The 18,669-nt window shown below is 46.8% G+C and overlaps 1 protein-coding gene across 2 annotated transcripts in view; it reads right to left on the reverse strand.

The window, feature by feature from the left end:
- Positions 1-18,669, reverse strand: part of TMEM255A (transmembrane protein 255A) — a 47,290-nt gene that overhangs the window by 17,349 nt on the left and 11,272 nt on the right. The window contains exons 3-7 of one of the 2 annotated variants that reach the window (XM_068533284.1): positions 14,344-14,406; positions 12,058-12,147; positions 6,968-7,036; positions 5,180-5,251; positions 4,683-4,771 (exon numbers count right to left, since the gene is read on the reverse strand). In XM_068533284.1, the coding sequence (XP_068389385.1) occupies positions 4,683-4,771; positions 5,180-5,251; positions 6,968-7,036; positions 12,058-12,147; positions 14,344-14,406 (383 nt within the window). The remainder of the gene's footprint in view (positions 1-4,682; positions 4,772-5,179; positions 5,252-6,967; positions 7,037-12,057; positions 12,148-14,343; positions 14,407-18,669) is intronic. The other variant, XM_068533283.1, reaches the window with a different exon arrangement.

Consider the following 18,669-nt stretch of genomic DNA (forward strand, 5'->3'; position numbering starts at 1 on the left):
CAGCAGAGCAGACTCTGGAATCAGACTGCATTTGAACCCTGGCTCTGTCATTTATTTGCTGTCTGACCTTGAGCAACTTTCTTAACTTCTCTGAGCCTGGGGGATTTCATGAGCAAATGCACGGAAGCAGTACTCTAGCACATTGTAAGGGCCCCCCCCAAAAACATGTAGCTGTGTTTTTTCCCTTTTAAGAGCCAGCCTCTGGCAAAATGATTCAAACCTTTGAATCGTGTTCTTAAAGGCAGTGACGCTTAAAAAGCACAGACCACAGCATGGGGCTAGGTTAGTAGTTCATTTAAAAGTATTCACTAATTGTAGAGAATGTATGTTTGGTTTCAGTTTGAGCGGGTTCAGCAGCTACTAAAATGTTTTTTTACTGAACCATGAAGCAAAAGAACATTAATACTAGATCTGGTTCAGGGTTTAGCGAATTAATGTGGTTTGTTTCTGTTTGAGATTCACGATTCCATTTGGTTCAGTCTCTGGGCAGAGCTTCGTCTGATATTCCATCTTTTGGATTCTCACTGCTCCCACCCTCAAGCCTCCGTGACTGCAGGGCCCTCCTGCCAGACCCCATCACTGCCTGGTTCAGCTTCCTAACACATTTGTAAAACTAAGTCATTCATTTAATCAAAACCCTTCCCTGGCTACCCATTACCTTCAGGAAAAAGTATCCCAATTCCTCAGTCTGCCATAATCCAACTCCAAAGTGGAATCCACATTCCAGCCAGGCTGGAATCCTCAGAAGCACCAAACTGGCCATGCTGGGTACTTATTCCAGACCTTTGCTCAGATTTCTCCCCCTGCGTGGGAGGTACTGCCTTCTGTTCTCTGCCTGTCCTGATCTCTCCCGCTGCACAAAGCTTCAACACACACGTCTCATTCTTCAAGGACTCCAGCGCCCATTCATTAGCTTTGTACCTGGACTCCCACAGCCTCAGTCTGTTCTTCTTAGTTTGGCACGTTGCATATGTCAATAATTCAGCTATTCATTTCATCTGATGTTTACTGAGAGCCTACCCAGTGCTGAGTACCGTGCCGGGTGCTAAAGCTACAACCAAGGCCAAGGTGGACACGATGGCTCCGTCTAAATTCTAACCTCTGGAGGGCAAGGTCATCTCTTACACTTCCTTTGTGTCTCCCTCACTGCCTCCTAGCTGGGTGGTAGAAACGTTACGGGTCATCAGTAGATACTTGGTGAATGAGTAACTGAGTTCAAAGACGGATCATTGCATTGATCATAAGATTGATTATCCAGTGCGGGCTTTTACCCCCTTGCTCCCAACTTGCTGGGTGTGCCTGGAGAAATAGATAACCTCTCTGTGTTTCAGTCCACATTCAACAGAGTAGGAGGCAACAGATCTTGGATAAAGCCAAAGGGCACCTTTCTGCTCTTCGATAAGGGCCTGGAACTATTCACCAACTCTTGGTGGGCGGGCAGCGGCTATGGGCAGCCTCTGTGCATCTTTCTCTCACTGCGTGTATTCTGTGTATCGGTCTAAACCCCCCTCCCCATAATCCCCCTGGTAAATTGAGTTCCTTAAGGGCAAAATGTTATTTTAAGGATATCTATTCTTCTAGAACAGTCCCTGGCACACAGTAGGAGCTCAATAAAAGTTTGGCAAAGGGAGGAATGGATGAAAGTGAGCTATCATCTTTCATTTTATTCATCACCAGCTGCAGCAGTTCACAAACCACCCCCATTTCCTTTCGCTTCCTTTAGGTTACACACCGAAAACCAGTGATATTGACTTGACCTCTCCAAAGCTGAGTGAAGGCTGAAAGGCAGCTGCTGCAGAGCTGCGTCCTAGAGAAACCACCTTCCTGCACAGGATGAAATGGAATCATCTATGTTTGGTATTAAAACCTCGCTGCCCCTGACGTCAAAGAAGGTCTGTGGCTTCGAGGGGACAGCAGAAACTCTGTTTCCGTAGCGCTATACAAATGACTGCCTGATGTTTTTGTTCCCACTTTTTTTTTTTCTTGGCCTCCTTTCCAGGAAATGGACTAGAGGAGCTGGCAATTGATTAAAAACAGGCTTCGTGTGAGGAAAAAAAATACGCATTCGGCAAAATTAAAGTCTCCGAGCCTCAGAATGCTTGCAGCTAGCTATATTTAGGCCTGGAGATTAGGTCTCCTTCGAGCTGGCTGGAAAAAGTCTCGGGTCAAGGAAACTCTTTTCCTTCTATTGTAGGATCATCACCTCTTAAGTCTCGCGGCCTTGCTTTCTGACCGCATGGGACTGTTTCCTGATGAAAAGCTCAGTAAGTGGTTTTCTAGTGGCTTTGCCCTTGGAATCTCAACGCTACAGACCTGGGCAAGGCCTCGATCGCCGCCTGAGGCTGGTCCCCAGGCATCAGGTAGGTGAACAGCATTTCCAGCTCAAAGGTTGTTAGGGGCAGTGTCCCCATGAACCCTCTTAGTTGTCTGGTCCAATAGTTTATTTTCCTGGGGAAAAGGGTGTTCCTCTTTTTGATCCTTTTCAACACATGTCACTCCCTTGTCATCAGGTCTTTCATTCAAGCCCGGTCCTGTGCCGGGGCCTGAGGATACAGATAAGATGAAGTTGTGTTCGCTGCCTTTAGGGAGCCCAGAGTTTAGCAGAGCTCCTCATAGAATTCCTTTAGGGCCTTGAAGACGATCCTGGCATGACTTGCTTTAAGAAAGTCAGTTATTATGAAGTTCAGATTGACAGGAAGATAAATTGGGCCTGAGTCTCCACTTAAAAAAAAATTCACCTAAGGGCTCAGCTAAATGGAATTTAAAGTAGGATTTAGTTTATTCAGACCTTTTTCAGAAACATACCTAATTGTGGAGAGAAAGGTGTGCCCATAAGGAATCACTTCTCAGCCCTCTCAGCGGGCCTCCTCTCTCCTCCTGGGATCTCAGAACGGAAAGGGAAAGGAGAGGGGAGAGGGGAGAGGAGAGCTAGCCAGAGGACAGGGTGTCAAAAGGAGGGGGGGGGGGAAACAGAGGGGAGGACTGAGCAGGGGGAGGGGGATGGACACGGGGAGGCAAGAGGAAAGATAGCAAACTAACCCCAATTCCCCTAGGACCTATTTTACATTCCTTTGATCATTTTTGGAAGGATGGGCTCAGGGAGTACAATTATAGCCAGCTCTCCATCACCGCTAAGGAGGGAAGTCCTTTACAAGTGTTAGTTATTATTACAACATGAATAATTGAATCTCCCAGATAATCCCCAAACCTCATTTGAGTCTTTAAGTTTCTCTTCCTCCACCGCCAAACCTTTTAACGAAATGAGACCGAAATGAGACCGGTGCCAGCAAAGAAAGTAAAAGGGCTGGCGTGAGTCCCCCCTTCTCCTCCCCCCACCCCACTGCCTCTGGTCTGTCAGGTCTTTAATCCTCAAACCGGAGAAACTGGCCCCCCAAAACCATGAGTAGGGAGTGTGAGTGAGGAGGGGTGCACCCAGCTGACCCCTCTGGACCTAGCTCCATCCGGGCCCCTTCTGCCAACTCCTCCCTCCCTTCCGCCCTCCCCCTCCCCAGCACCCCTGCACTGAGAGCTGAAAGAAAATACGTGCATGGCAGGCACTGGCTGACAGACCCCGCGTACAGGGCCATTCACTTATGCTCTGCATCACCTGCTCACGCATTCCTGTCTATTCCACCTTCTAAATTGCTCTTAAAAGTACTCCTTGCTTTCCACCATCCCCAAACCAACTTAATCTAGGCTCTGTTCCCTTTGGCCTGGACTCTTGCAGTGGCCCCCTAGTAGCCTCCAGTCTCTAACCACTCAAATCCATCTTCCACGCTATACCCTTCAGTGGCTCCCAGTTGCTCACAGGGTCAAGTCCAGAGGCATTCCTATGGCCAGTGAGCCCTCCGTGATCTGATCTGTGACCAGCGCTCTGCCCTCACCTCCCCCACAACTTCTGGGAAGACCCTGCCCACCTCCACCCCACTTGGGTTTGTTTCCTAACTCCCTCCTTATCCTTTAAGTCTCAGCTCCCACATCCCCTCCTCCTTGACACGCCCCCCCTCTTTGCCCCCAGCGACTCTGACTTCCAGTTATTTGCATAGAGAGGGTCTCCGGTACATCCCCAGATCCGCACCGCACTTCTCATACTAGACTGTAATCAATGGCTCACAGGTCGGTCATCCCTGCTAGTCTGCGAGTTTCTCCGCAGGACTCTCTGTATTCCTGGCACCTAAATATGTCTTGAAAGAGAATAAATGATGTTTTAACAATTGAAGGGCAGAGCGCCAGAGTGGTTGTAGCAGAACTAGCACCAAAATCTAAGTTCTGTGAGGGGAAGGAATTTTGTTTTGTTTGCTGCTGAATCTCTAGCGTCTGGAACAGAGTCAGGCTATTTGTTGAACTTGGACTTAGACAGAACTGAGTATGAACCCAACCTCTACCATTTTTGAACTCTGTGTCACCTTGAACTACCTGTCTGTTTCCTCTGAGCCTCAGTCTTATCATCTGTAAAATGGGGATAATAATTCTACATACATCATAGGTAAGAATTAAATGAGATCAGATACTTGACAGCACCTAGCATGATGCCTGGCACAGAGAAGGCAAGTAATGCATGTCAGCTGAAATCCTTTGAAGACCAATGTCTTCTACTTCTCTAATCCCAACCGTGCGCCCTTCCCCGACCCTAGCCCTGCTCGTGCCCACTGTGGTCAAACCATCAGGGGCTCAGCACTCACTTGCCGCAGTTGTAGAGGTCACAGCAGAAGCAGGTGTTGCCCCGGATGCGAGGTGTGCAGAATCCACGGCTGAGGTGAGGGCAGTTCACCTGGGGACACACCACAGTGAGGAGGTGAGCTGGCACTGGATGGGAGGCGGGACCCTCTGGGATTGGCACTGTGAGTTAGTGACTGATGGAGACGGTAAGGATGGCTGTGAAATGAACACACCAATGCACGGGCAGGATGGGGCTGGGCAGGTGGCTGGCTGAACTCGTGTGTGAGGCAAGTCACTGGGGAGCTGGGCTCACGTGCAGCCTCAGCCACAGCCCTCAGGGCCCCATCCCTGAAGGGTGGAGATGGAGAGGAGGAAGGACGGATGGAAGGACGGACAGAAGAACAAATGGATGGTAGGAAATGAGGATACAAGGGGCGGGAAATCAGGGTATGGGGAAAAGGGGACCAGATGGGAAGGAAGACAGAGGGGCCATCACATGCACTCTGAAGTACAATAGTACCTCTTGAGCTGCCTGGGTAAGGTTCCTCATAACCCTCGCGGAAGGAGAATTTTTGGTTGAGGAACTTATGACCTTATATAGGAAAAATAGGGTTAGGGGGACCAGGGTTACAAATGAACCTATGGAAGTCATTATTAACATTTTTACAGTCACCAAGTTAACACAAGAATGCGAACACGATGAAATCCAGAGAACAGCAATGACATTTTACACATCTCGAGTTTGCAAAAAAGATGTAAAAATTAACTTCCATTTATCATCTCTTATTTGTGAGAAATCTTCCAGGCTCTCCCCCGCCCCATATGGATGCAATGAAGTGCTTGTAAATTTGTTTCACTGTGTTATAGAGAATATTGGTGGTAAACACGCACTTTTTGCTATATTGGGTCCTTCATCCAAAAGCTCACGCCTTTCTGATAAGCTGTTGGCACACACATCTTTCTACTCCGTTCTAACCCGAGAATAGTTAGAAAAATGGTAAACTAGTGACTGGGTAAGGAAAATGGGGCAAGTGGATGGCACTGTTCACACCGTATGTTAAGGAAAACAGCTTCCCCTGAAGTTATGCAATGCAGTCACCATTTTATATCCACTTGCCACCTTTTTCTTTTTTTAAAAAAATTAATTAATTAATTTATTTATTTTTGGCTGTGTTGGGTCTTCGTTTCTGTGCGAGGGCTTTCTCTAGTTGCGGCAAGCGGGGGCCACTCTTCATCGCGGTGCGCGGGCCTCTCACTATCGCGGCCTCTCTTGTTGCAGAGCACAGGCTCCAGACGCACAGGCTCAGTAGTTGTGGCTCACAGGCCTAGTTGCTCCGCGGCATGTGGGATCTTCCCAGACCAGGTCTCGAACCCGTGTCCCCTGCATTGGCAGGCAGATTCTCAACCACTGCACCACCAGGGAAGCCCGCCACTTTTTTCTAACAGTCACAAGTTTACCATTTTTCTAACTATTCTCGGGGGTGGGGGGCGCATTGACTTTCAATTTGAAGTTAATAGAGAACCAAATGGTCGAGGTTGCTAGAAGCACATGGTAGAGTTTTATATTAAAGGGCTCTCTGGATTGGAGAGAGGTGATTGTGAGCTGAAATGAAAGCTCTCCAAAAATGACCTGGAACCAAGCTTCACCTCACCGCCCACTGCCTCTGCTTCTGTGTGAGGCAACAAGGAACCCAAGGAGAGCCGTGCGGGGCAGCGGGGCAGGAGAGACACACCCTCACGTGTCCACTCAAGCATCATCAGACTGGCCTCCGGGCGTGTCATGACAGGGGCCAGGCCGCCAGCCCAGGCCTCCCCAGAGCCTCAAAGTGGACCAGGCTTCTCAGTGACCCTCGTTTGGCTTCCTGACCCCTCCCACATGTGGGACTCAGACTCTGCCTCCCCGGTCCAGGCCTGCTGCCTTGGTGGGGCTCCCACTTATCTTCCAGCTGGACATCAAGTCCAGGCAGCTGAACCATCATCCACAGACATGGGGGAGGGACCTACCCTGTGGCCTCTGTACTCTTCATCTGTCCCTCTCGGGATCAAAGCCACACACTGAGAGGCTGCCTGCTGGGGTCAGAGGGGCAGCCTGTGGCCACAGAACAAAGTAAATCTGATTAGGCCTCATGAGGCTCTAACCTATGACCGTGGCCCCATTAGCACTGTGCTCTGACCCACTGAACAAGTCAACTAAACATACCTTGTAGCAAGCTGTAGGCCCGGGAAAAAGAGTAAAAGAAAGGGGGTTCCAGGCAGAACAGGAGACTTTCCCCAAAGGTAAGACGTGCAGCCTCCTTCTGGCTCTTACCTCCTCAGCTTCCTTCTGGGATGTCTTGGGCACATAGTGGCACCGGTTAGCATAGAGTGGTTTCAGATCCTGGAAACGGAAACACCAAACTAAATGGGGTTTTGGCTTTGGAAAATAGAGCAGCAAGTGCTCTGACTGGTAATAAAAGATTTGAATACACACACACACACACACACACACACACACACACACACACACACACACACACACACACACACACACACACACACACACACACACACACACACACACACACACACACACACCAGAGCAGGTAGTGGGTTGGGTTGATTTCTGAAAGCTGCCCATCTAGGGAGGCTGAGAATGTGAGGACCAGATAAAAATGTTCTAATAACTGCTTTCTATTGGGCCACTTGGTTAATGAGAAATTAGGAAATTGACTGAGAAGTGGGTTTCTTGAAATTTCCGCTCTGGTTTTCTTTTATTTCTAGTCTTTGTCTCTTTGCAAAGAGTCCCCAGGGAACAAAAGTCAAAACTCCAAGTTATTGCAACATCACACTCCCAGTCGGAGGGAGGCCAGCTCCAACAATGAGGATCCATTATCACCTGGGGACAGGACCAGGGCTGGCTGACGCGTACACCCTGCTGTCATTGCCACAGCTTTTTCAGAAGGAAGAGCTCAGGAAGCGAGCCCCAGTGGGGTGGGTAGCCATGGAGCCTGCTGGAGATTTTAACTCAACTGAACTATGAGCCAATTTCACTCAACTACACAGATTAAAGACAGCGAACTCCAAAAATACCACTGAAGCCCAGAAAACTAACATGGGGCTCAAGGACAGTTGACTAATGCTGCTGACTTGGGCAGCTTCCTGGTGAGGGAGCTCTCAGACACAGGGGCTGGGGTAGAACAGACAGGTGCAATCCAGTGCTACCTGGAAACTGTCAGTCAGCGGATGCTGCCCACTTTCCGGGGGACACTAAACATCCCCTGACTGGTAGGGGGCTTCGACCAAAAGCAGGTTAGCACAGGACAAGCAGTTTATGCAAACTGACCTTTGGAACTTGGCCAAAAGCACCTTGGCAGAGGGAGTTTATCTATTGCCCCTCCTTCCCCCTAAACCCACTTCTCTCACCGTTTTCAATAATCCTGGTGGCTGCTTTTCCCCACACATGTGATTGAGCATCTCCTGTACCTGACACCCAAGTGCCTCCTGCCTCCCTGCCTGCTGCCCCGTCAAGGACCTAGGACCTTCCATCAGCTGCTTCTACATGAATGTCCTGGCCGCTCCATGTTCTGAAAGTACACTGCCCTGTGGGCTCAGCCTGGAGTCAGGCTGGAAAGGAATGAGGGTTCTTATGGTCACTGCCGGCAGGGTTTATTTTCCGAGTTTGGGCAGTGGCAGAAGTCATCATCATCCTGCCGAAGGGGAGGCTTGATGTGCTGGTCATAGCCCTCCTGACCTCCTGGTTCTGCAAAGAGCATTCAGCCACCAACTGCCTAAATGAAGACAGACGTGTGTGTGTGATGGTCCCCCATATGCTGCCTCTGGATGCTCTTGTGCACTGAGGCCCCAGGGGAGGAACAAGCCCATGTGACTGGGAGGTAAGAAAAGGCCACTTAGCCAAGGCAGGCTTTTACATCCGAAGGGCTAGCAGCTCCGGAGTGGAGGGCTGGCCACGAGACTGCTTTCTGCTGAGTGCCAGTGTGCTCTGGGTGAGGCCCTCTCAGGGCGCGTTCACACCCATTATTTCATACCATCCTCATGTTAACCCTGAGAGGCAACTAAGTTACTATCACATCCAGGTGGAAGAGGAGAGACTGTGGCACGAGGAGGGAAAGGGATTTTCCCAGCTAGTTAATTGCTATATTCGGGGAGGGGAAAGGAAGGAAACTGGAGACAAGAGAGAGAAGGAATGAGAGACATTTAGAGGGGGGTCAGGAGGTAGGTCTTAAGGGGAAGCGCATATGCCCCCAAGCCAAAGGACAGGGCACCAGGAGGTTAAAGGGCCCCAACAACAGGAAAGGCTGGCTCTAACCCACCCGAGCGGTGCTGGGATCCAAATGTGCCTTTCATTTAAACTGGCCAACAGACATCACCATAGATTAATAAAGCCTTCTCCCTCAAAACTGTCTGGGTACCAGTGAGGGCTGGCAGATGTCTTAGGACAGGTACAGTGTAGGCAAAAAGGTGTTCTCAAAGCCTTACCCCAACCTCCCGAATCAAACGCTCTACTGCAAGCCACTAACGGCAGGAGGTACAGACGGCCTAGACTCAGAAGCTGGAAGAAACTTCCAATAAATATAATTTGGATTTTTCTCCCATTTCCTTTGGATGAGGCCAGTGATCAAAACCTTGAGGAGTTTAGGAGTCAGGGAAATGCAAATCAAAACCACAATGAGAAACCACTTCATACCTACTAGGATGGCTAGAATTAAAAAGTCGGATAATAACGGGAGTTGGCAAGGATGTGGAGAGACTGGCACACTCAGATACTTCCAGTGCGAATGTAAAACGGTGCAGTCACTTTGGAAAATTGGCAGTTCATCAAAAGGTTAAACGTAGTTACCATATGACCCAGTACTTCCAATCATAGGTATATACTCAAAGGAAATGAAAACATATGTCCACATAGAAACTTGAACACAAATGTTTATAGCAGCATTATTGATAACAGCCAAGAGGTGGAAACAACCCAAATGTCCATCAACTTGTGAATGGATAACCAAAATACATGCTACAATATGGATAAATCTGGAAAACATTATACTAAGTAAAAAAAGTCAGGTTGCAAAAGACTACGTATGATATGATGCCATTAACAGGAAATGTTAATTAATATAGGGAAATCTATAGAGAAGGTAGATTAGTGGTTGCCTAGGACTTGGGGGAACAGGGGGAATAGGGAAGTGATAGCTAAAGGGTATGGGGTTGTTTGGGGGATGAGAAAAATCTTCTAGAATTGACGTGATAGTTTGCACATACCTGTGAATGTACTAAACGCCACTGAATTATATACTTCAGATGGGTAAATTATATGGGACGTGAACTGTATCTCAATAAAGATGTTTAAAAAAAAAACATTAGGAGTGGGAGGAGGAGGGAAAAGGAGGAAGCCATTTTAGCTCATGATGCCATGAAAATCTACTGCAGGCTTCTTGGCCACTAGGCCTACGTTGCCATGGAGACTGCCTCAGAGTGAAGAGTGCTTGTCAAATGGGGATAATAACACCTGCCCTACATATCTCACAGGATTGCTGTGGGTCTCAAATGAGATAATAGATGTTAAGGCATATTGAAACACTAAATTCACTACACAAAAACAAGGAATTATTGTTATTGCCTGATGGCGCCTGTTGAAACAAAATAGCACACATACTATGATTGTCTACAAGCATGCTACAAAAATAGGTATATACTCAGAGGGTAATATGCAAAAATTGCATACGTAATAGAATTGCTATGTTAGGGTGGTAGGATAGTGGATGTTACAAGTTCCTGTTGTGTCACCTGCCTTTTGAAAAAGAAAAAGATGAAGAAAAAGATGGCTCTCTCAGCTAAACTCAAAAGGGATGAGTCTGATATAGGGGCCGACATATTCCTGACTCCTAAAGAAAACTGGGCAAAAAGCTTCTCTCTTCCATCCCATACTTTTCCCCCTGCCCAGCAATTATCTCCTGACATGCCAGCACTGACCATAGGAATTCCACTAATCTTGGCAAATGAGGGACTGACTCTTATGTCTAGGAGGAGAGTCCAAGAGCAAGTTGGGATTGAAATAATAATGTTGCAAATCATCCTTTCCCAGATCCATCCATACCCAGGACACTCCTTCAGGATGACCTGCACTATTAGCCAACGACTGAAATGGAATAAAATATGATTGATCCACACAATATTCTGATAATACAATTTTTCTCTAATTCAATTGTTTTAGAAAACATATAATTCCAACTAGTTCATAGGATGTTTTCATTTTCAATGTTGGTTCACTTGGGGGAAAAAATGAGTATCTGAGGTTTTTGTGGCAGTTCAGTAAGCTGCTTGGCTTGCTCTCGATTTGGGTTTGTGGGCCAGATCAGGGCTATACTATGACCTCCCTGGGACTTTTGCCTTTTGTGGACAGCTTCCTCCATTAAAAATTGTTGAAAATGATATTTCATTTATTTTGATTATATCTTATGACTGCATTGGTATAAAGACAAATTTCTATTATGTGTGAAAACTTTTTTTTTGGCCTAAAAGTTCATCATTTTTCCTCTGACTTGAAAAGAAATGATCATATTTTTCTGGGACCCTGAAAGTCCATGGGTCACAGGCACTGTTGTCTACTGAGCCCAATGGAGAAGGCGGCCCTAGGCCAGATATCTGGAATCGTAAGAGATGGAAAGCGCCGACCGAGGGGTGAGGGCTCCTGCAGGGAGCCCTGTGGGAAGGACCCGAATCCCAGGCTTCTCCAAGAAGGAGCACAGGTTTGGGTTTCAGGAGTAAAGTAGCCTTACTCGAGGCACAGCTTCTCCAGAACAGGAAGCATTTGGCGCCTCAGCTCCAGGACTGGGCTCGTTTTGGAGACTTCCAGCTCCGGGGCTTTCTCCGGATCCCAATCACATCACTCCTCTCCAGCCGTGAAGACAGCGAAGTTCAGGTATCCTAGAAAAGGTGTCTGTCCTCATGGGCTGCTCTTGTCACTGTTGGAGGTGGGGGAGGTCAGCTACTGCCACCTCCAAGGCTCTCAGGAAGTCATGTGGCTTCCTGCGGCTCTCTCCCTACCTCCTCACTCCCAACACCAATTCCAAGCCAGTCCCCTGGCCCTTGTCTCTGACTTTTCCAAATCTCACCCACATGTCAACAAAGGCTTAGCTCCAACCCCTCCACCACTGGGAAGCCTGCTCTGATCCAAGGTAAACCACTTGGGCACTTAGAGTTTATATGCCCAGCTTAGACCAATTTCTCTAGATGCCCATGTGTGTCCAGGGATGTCCTCATTTTGACATCACCTCCTTGAGGCCGGTGATGTCACCTCCCTCTCCTGTACCCCTCACAGCCCTTAGCACACACCCAGCACACACACACTCGATGAAGCCTTGTTGTATTGCCCATTTACTTTAACCCAGGACTAAAAATACTCACAATGTGTCTGGCAGCGAAGACCCCATCGACTATGGCACAACAAAAGGCTGCAATCACACCAAAGCTGATAAAGACGATGGAAGCCACCAGCTGTGGGAGTAGGGGTGGGGGACAAAGCAAAAGTGTCTGTTAGCCTTCCACTCTAGCTGCTTCTGGAGACAAGGCGATCCCCAAGAGACCGCCAGCCAAAGCAGAACTCTGGCCTGCCACCCCGTGTGAAGTGTGAATGCCCTTTTCAGTCACGCAGCATGAGTGGGAGCAGGGGGAGGGGGACGCGGAGAAGGGGCCATTGAAGCACTTCTTACATTTTCAGGGCAAGCTAAGAAATTCACTCCATGAGTCTATGAGCGCCCAAGGAAGAGGAGGCTGAGGAATTAGACTGCATGGCTCTTCCATTCTCAGACTCAGAAAAATGTTAGACCTTTGACATCATGAAGTCCCACCCCCTATTTTATTTATTGTGGAATTGGAGGCTCAGAGAGGGGAAGTGGTGTGTCCAAGGTCACTATCCAGTCTATGGAAGAGCCTGTGCCCACCAACCCCTAGTCCAGTGTTCTTCCCAAGCCCTCATGGTGGGCAATGATGAAGAAGGGATGATTCTGAGGCCCTGCACAACCCTACATGGCCCTGCACCACTGAAGAAAGAGAACACTCAACTTATTACGGCTTAGGTGCCAAAGACATTTTACAAGGGTTGAAGTCTCTGAAATTGATCAACTCTGTGTACCACCATCCTGTGGTACATACGAAAAAATTCAAGTAAGAGAAATGTTTGCTGGAACCAGACTGCCCTCTTCTCCTATCGTGTTAGATAACAGAAATTTTCCTAATAATTTGTCTTCCATTACAAGGGCGATACCACAACCCAACGTGGAGGTAGGTGTTTCAAGGCGTAACCAGGGGCAGGGATAGGTACTGCCTAAGCCCACCGTCTGCCCGTGTTGACCCTCAAAACACCCTCTTTGAGGTGTTTGGGGGGTAAAGTAGAGAAATAGCATGGCATTAAGCTGCTCCCCAGGGAGAAGGAGGAAATCAAAGTCAAGGCCACCCTAAGGTGGCCTCCCATCTCAGAGGCTAGCCTCCCATCTCACAGGCTAGAAGGTAATACTGATCTCCTTTGGAAGTTGTTCAGAAACCTCGCCCCATAAATCTCACTTCACAGCACTACAGAGAGTTGGTAAATAATGGATGAAAGATGTCATGAAATTGGCATTATCAGCTATGCGATGATCAGCTCTACAATTAGAGCTCCCTTGTCATTTTGAATAATTTAAACCCAAAGTGCAAACACAACTGGCAGCGAAGAGCCCAGGTGAAATGGAAGAAGAGAACTATTAGAACCCCCCTGAGGGCGATTCCCTACATTGCTGGGGGGAGAACACATGGTTAGAGTTCCCTGTCCCTGGAGCTATTACGTTATCTGATTAAACTTGCTGTTAAATAGACCCTAGCATCAGTCTAGATGCCACAGTGACTTGTACGGGGAAGCCTAATCAGTCCACCATCTGACCACTCACCAGGCATCTTGATTTACAAGCCCATAAAACTGCAATATGCTTGCAATTCGGTCTGTACCATCTTCTCTTGCCCTCTAGGAACCCTTCTCAGCCTGAAGCAGGAAAATACAACAGCCTGCCCTTGCGGGCCCCCATTCGGACATAGAACTTTGTGAGTTTTACCTCCTGTTATATGCGTACCCTTCCTCTCAACCTTACACATACTTAGCTTTGAACTATGTATGGGTAATGGGAATACTTGAGGTTGGCTTCGTAATTTCATTTCGTCGTCTTGCGCCCTAAATATATTTGTTCTGTTAATTAAAGTCCCCTAGATTGGAATCTCCTAAAAGGCAGGAACCCTCTGCGAAAACTCCCCTCCAAGATTATGCATCAGAGAGGAAGGTGTGAGGGTCACCAGTGAGCCAGGGCTGCAGCAGCAGGAATCAAAGAAGCAAAGGCATCCGATGCGAGGACAATTGGCCTGACTGGATAGGCTGGCGCACTCCTTTGCGAATGAGGAGAAAAGCAAAAGGCAAGATCCAGATTATTCCATCCCTGTGACTTAAGGAGACTAGCTGGGCCACTGAGGGAACACCAGGCAGGGTGAGAACAAGTCCCATACCACAGGGTCACTTTAAAACAAGTTCCCCGGAGGCTTAGGAGAAAAGTAAAGTAGCTGTTTCTTTTGTGGCACAATTTGGGCAACCTTAAGAAATGTGTCACTTATCCACAGAAATGTTGAGCTTTTTCAGATGAAGAATTTGATTCTACAGCGATGAAAACTTACCATCTGCCGTTTGTTCTCCACGAGGTTTGATCCGATGATTCCAAGGAATGATCCAAAGCCGAGCTGCAAAGCAACATGGCACAGATAGCACGTGGGAAGATGGTTAGCCTGACCACACGGTCATTCCACCCCTGGGATACAATTCAGGATAACAGAAAATACCCGGGGTACAGATGCTAAACCCGTGCAGCTGTTACTCACACAAATACAGTATGAGTAAGAAAAGTATTTCTCCCACCATTTGCCAATTTTTCCTCGTAGATATGAATCACACCTAAAAAGAAACTCGTGCGCCCAGAAGCTAAAAGTAAAAGTCAACCATAGCTTTTCAGAGCCTGCTTATATCAATTTCAATATCCATTACCTAGCATGTGACTGGTGAGTCAGTAAGAGACGGATAATGGTGAAAAGCACGCATGATATTCTGATCTTTATCTTTTCTTTGAAAAGAGACCTTCTATCCTGATGCATGAATTACAAAATAAAGGTTTGAAATAGCGATTTTTGATGCATCAGGCACACTAATCAAACCCAGGAAGTACTTTAGCAATCAGCAAGCACCTTAACCTAGACTTAAAAAAAAAAAGAACTATTTTTTTTGAAAGCCTGTATTTGTGGTTGACCCACTGCAATTTATGTTAGCACTTATTCACCTCTTCTTCCATCTCTGCTTCATTTATGGACAGAAAGCATTCATTAAAGGGTGAATAGAAATGGCAGTGTAAAACCCTGAAAAACAATTTCCCCGTCTAAGCGGCTGGGATGATGGCTCGGGGTAGCAGATTACACTTTGCTCTCAGTTCTGCCATTAGTGGATTGAGTCTGCCATTCGCAGCTGAAAATGATCACTAACCGATGGCTGCTGTCAGGGGTGAAAGTGGAAGAAGTAAAAAGTGGTGGGAATGGACCAATAAATCTTAACACAAGTCCAGCAATGTAGTTACATTTCTCTTGAGCCTCACTAAGGATCTGGCTTTCCATCTGCCGCCTTACCTTGGCTCACAGGGACATCTCTTTCAGTCTGAGGCCCCCAAGCCTTACACCAAGTCTTGGAAATCTAATGGACCCAAGGGCTGGGCAGGAGCCTGGTGGGGCAGTGTAGGGGGACTGGGTGCCTGCCTCAGAAACCCAAGCATGAAAGAGAATGAAGGGAAGGAGTGAATACAAATTTCCAAGGACTCATTCTGCAGGGCCACTTGGCCAGCAACCCCTCTCGAGAAATAGAAGCTGAAGAGCATGAAGGTGTAACCCATGCCATCCCAGACTCTACTGGGAACATCCTCACTCAGCGGTTAAACTATGTCTGTCTCCCGCCTGGTCTTATTTGAAATGTAATTAAAATGTGTTGTGATGAAGTATAGTGATTAAAACCTGGTCATCAGACTAGCCTGGCTTCTAACCCCAGCTCTTCCACTCATGGCTGTGTGACTTGAACAAACTGACTGACCTCTCTAAACCTCAGTTTCCTTATCTGGAAAATGGGGACCATAGTAGTAGCTGTCTTATAGGATTTTTGTAAGGATTAGCCAGGATAATACAGTCAAAGAACTTTGCACAGGGCCTGGCACACAGTAAGTACTCAGTAAATACGAGTTCTTGTTCTAGTGATTATTATTACTATTTTTAAAGACATTTAACTTTGGGGCAGCTCTAACCTGATTTGAGCTGGTAAATGCTATCATTATTTGCTCTATTTCATAAGAGTTTCGTATTCTGTCTTATCTCCCCTCCCAATATGTTGCACAGCTTTTATTTTTCAGGAAGAACTCCATGAATAGCCTGTGCTTATGACACTCTGGGCCATTTGTGGAGACTGAAAGAAAGTCAGAGGGCAGTTTCTTACATGGAAAATAAGTCCTTTCACTGAGCAGTTCATCTGTTTCCACAGATATTCACTGAATGTTCTTCTGAGCCTCAACAGCAGTCTTTGCCTTAAGACGGGAAGCAAAGACACTCGCTCTTCCTGACACTCTCAAATAACTCTCTGATGGCAGTGACCGGAAGAGGTGGCCTGAAGCCTCATGGAATTGGCTGGAAAGACAAGGTGCTCTGGGACTGGAAATCCCAGGCCAACCAGTTACTTCATCCAGTTCCCTCCCCTTTCCTTCCATTCCATTTCTATTCCACTCCAACTCATTCCATTTTCTAACACTCACTGAGTACTTTTGGGAGATAAATAAATGACATGGCCCCTACCCTGCAGGAGTGCATAGTCTAGTGAGGGAGAGACAGACTGTGACTTAAGGACCACAGGCGAGGTAGAAACAAAGTGCTGAAGGAGCAGAGAATAATTCATTTTGTATTATATCCTTGGCGCTGCTACTTATAAACTGTGTGACCTTGGGCTAGTTCTTTAACCACTCTGTGCTTCGGTTTCCTCATCTATTAAATGGGAATCATAATGGTCCTGACCACACAGGACTGCTGTGAGGATTAAATGAGATAAGGTATGTACGTAGCGTGACCTGCATAAGGTAGGCTGCTAAATACATATACATGGTCGTTCTCAGATTTCACAGAGGGGATAAATGGGGTCAAAGACAGGTAGAGTTCACCAGGTGGGGAACTAATATCAACTGAGTCCTCGCTGGAAGAATTCATTCATCTGGATGACAGGTTTATGAACTAAGTCACCAGTATCACTAAAACTACCTTACATTTGAAAAGCATTTGAATTTAAAGAAGCGCTTGCCCTCTACCTTGGTCACAGTCATGTTAGGGAGTTCGGTGGAGCTCATATCATTCCCATTTGATAGATAGCAAAACGGAGGCCTAGAGAATTGTATGGACTCGTCCCCTCTTACAGCAAGTTCACGGCAGGGCCAGGACGAGCCCTCAGATTCCCTAACAGCTGGTGTTCTTCCAGCCACACTTTGCTGTATTTGTGGTCAGTGTTAGCAGAATAGTGACCTTCACCGCTGCCCCCCAGGGAAGAAGTTCCCTGTAAGGATGGAGTGAGAAGTCCTATTTGAGGAAGAGCTGAGGGGGTGAAAGTAAAGAAGGAAAAATCAACAGAATTTCCTGAAAATGGGCAGCTGCTTCTAATCAACTGTTTGCTCTCCTGAGGCCTCAGAAAGGTAAGCTCTGTGGTCCTCGCTCGAGAACTGCCCGGAATCATGGAATGTTCAGACCTTTGGAACTCCATCTTGACTCCCCATTACCTGAACAAATAACCAGTTTGCTTTGTTTTGGCTGCCCTCCACTTGTAGAAGAAAAAAAGGCAAATCATTAGAACTCAGATTCAAGAGCTCTTTTTAGGCTGCACCCTATAATTTATGCCTATTCCCATCCACTGGGACTGAGGTGCAAATGGATTAATCATTCAACAAGTATTAATTGGACATCTACTCTGCTAGACCTGTGATCTGGAGGCCAGGAAGCGGGGTGGGGTATGATACCAAGACCAACGAGACTCAGCCTCGAGGAGCTGTAACTAGATAATGGGTCCACAATCCCTTTCTGTAATCCTGAAATCAACAAAGCTCTTAAAACCAAAAGGGTTTTTGGTAACTAACTTGGTGGCAAAACCTGACCTTGAACTGACGTGAGGTTATTTTATAATGTTTATCTACTTAGTGTAAAAATTCACAGTTTATTGTAGAAAGATGAAGGTGCTTGATTATGGGGTATATCTCAAGACCCCACTGGGATGTTAGATAATATATGATATATGCACTCTATTATCTTTCTGAAATTTAAAACGAAACAAAACAGTCTAAATTTGCAAACACATCTGACCCAAGGGTTCAGAAAAGGGATTGTGGACCTGTATAAACAAAGCTAAATGAGAATATAGCCCAACATCCCACAAAGCAGAATGTGACTATTTCCCAAGAACTATGAGTGGAAGGAAATCTACGGTAGGGAGTTCAAAGATGGTAGACACCACTGTGGATCCCAGTAGCTGAGAAATGTCCCAGCTGTGTCTTTAAGTTGGAATAGGACAGAGCATTTGGATAAACAGAGAGAGAGAGCACAGGGAGGCTGTTCCAGCCCAAGTCACGTTCAGGGGACTGTGAATTGACAATTTTGGTAAAAGAAAGGTGTGGGAGACCAGGCCAAGGGCATCTTCAGAGAGCTTTGAATGACAATGCTAAGGAGGCAACAGGAAGCCAATGAAGGTTAGTCTTATCTAGCAAATCAAGACTCAAGTGTCATCTCTGAAATGTACTTACTATGCTAGGAACTTTATCTTAGAATGAGCTTATATTTTAGAAACATTTTCAACAAGAGGTAGAAAAAATTTCTGCCTAATTCACAATAAACCACAAAATCCCACTATCCAGACCTCCTTCTATTTCCTGAACATTCAAGTTAGTCAAAACT

This window comes from Eschrichtius robustus, chromosome X (assembly GCF_028021215.1).
Source record: "Eschrichtius robustus isolate mEscRob2 chromosome X, mEscRob2.pri, whole genome shotgun sequence".
Taxonomy (NCBI): Eukaryota; Metazoa; Chordata; class Mammalia; order Artiodactyla; family Eschrichtiidae; genus Eschrichtius; species Eschrichtius robustus.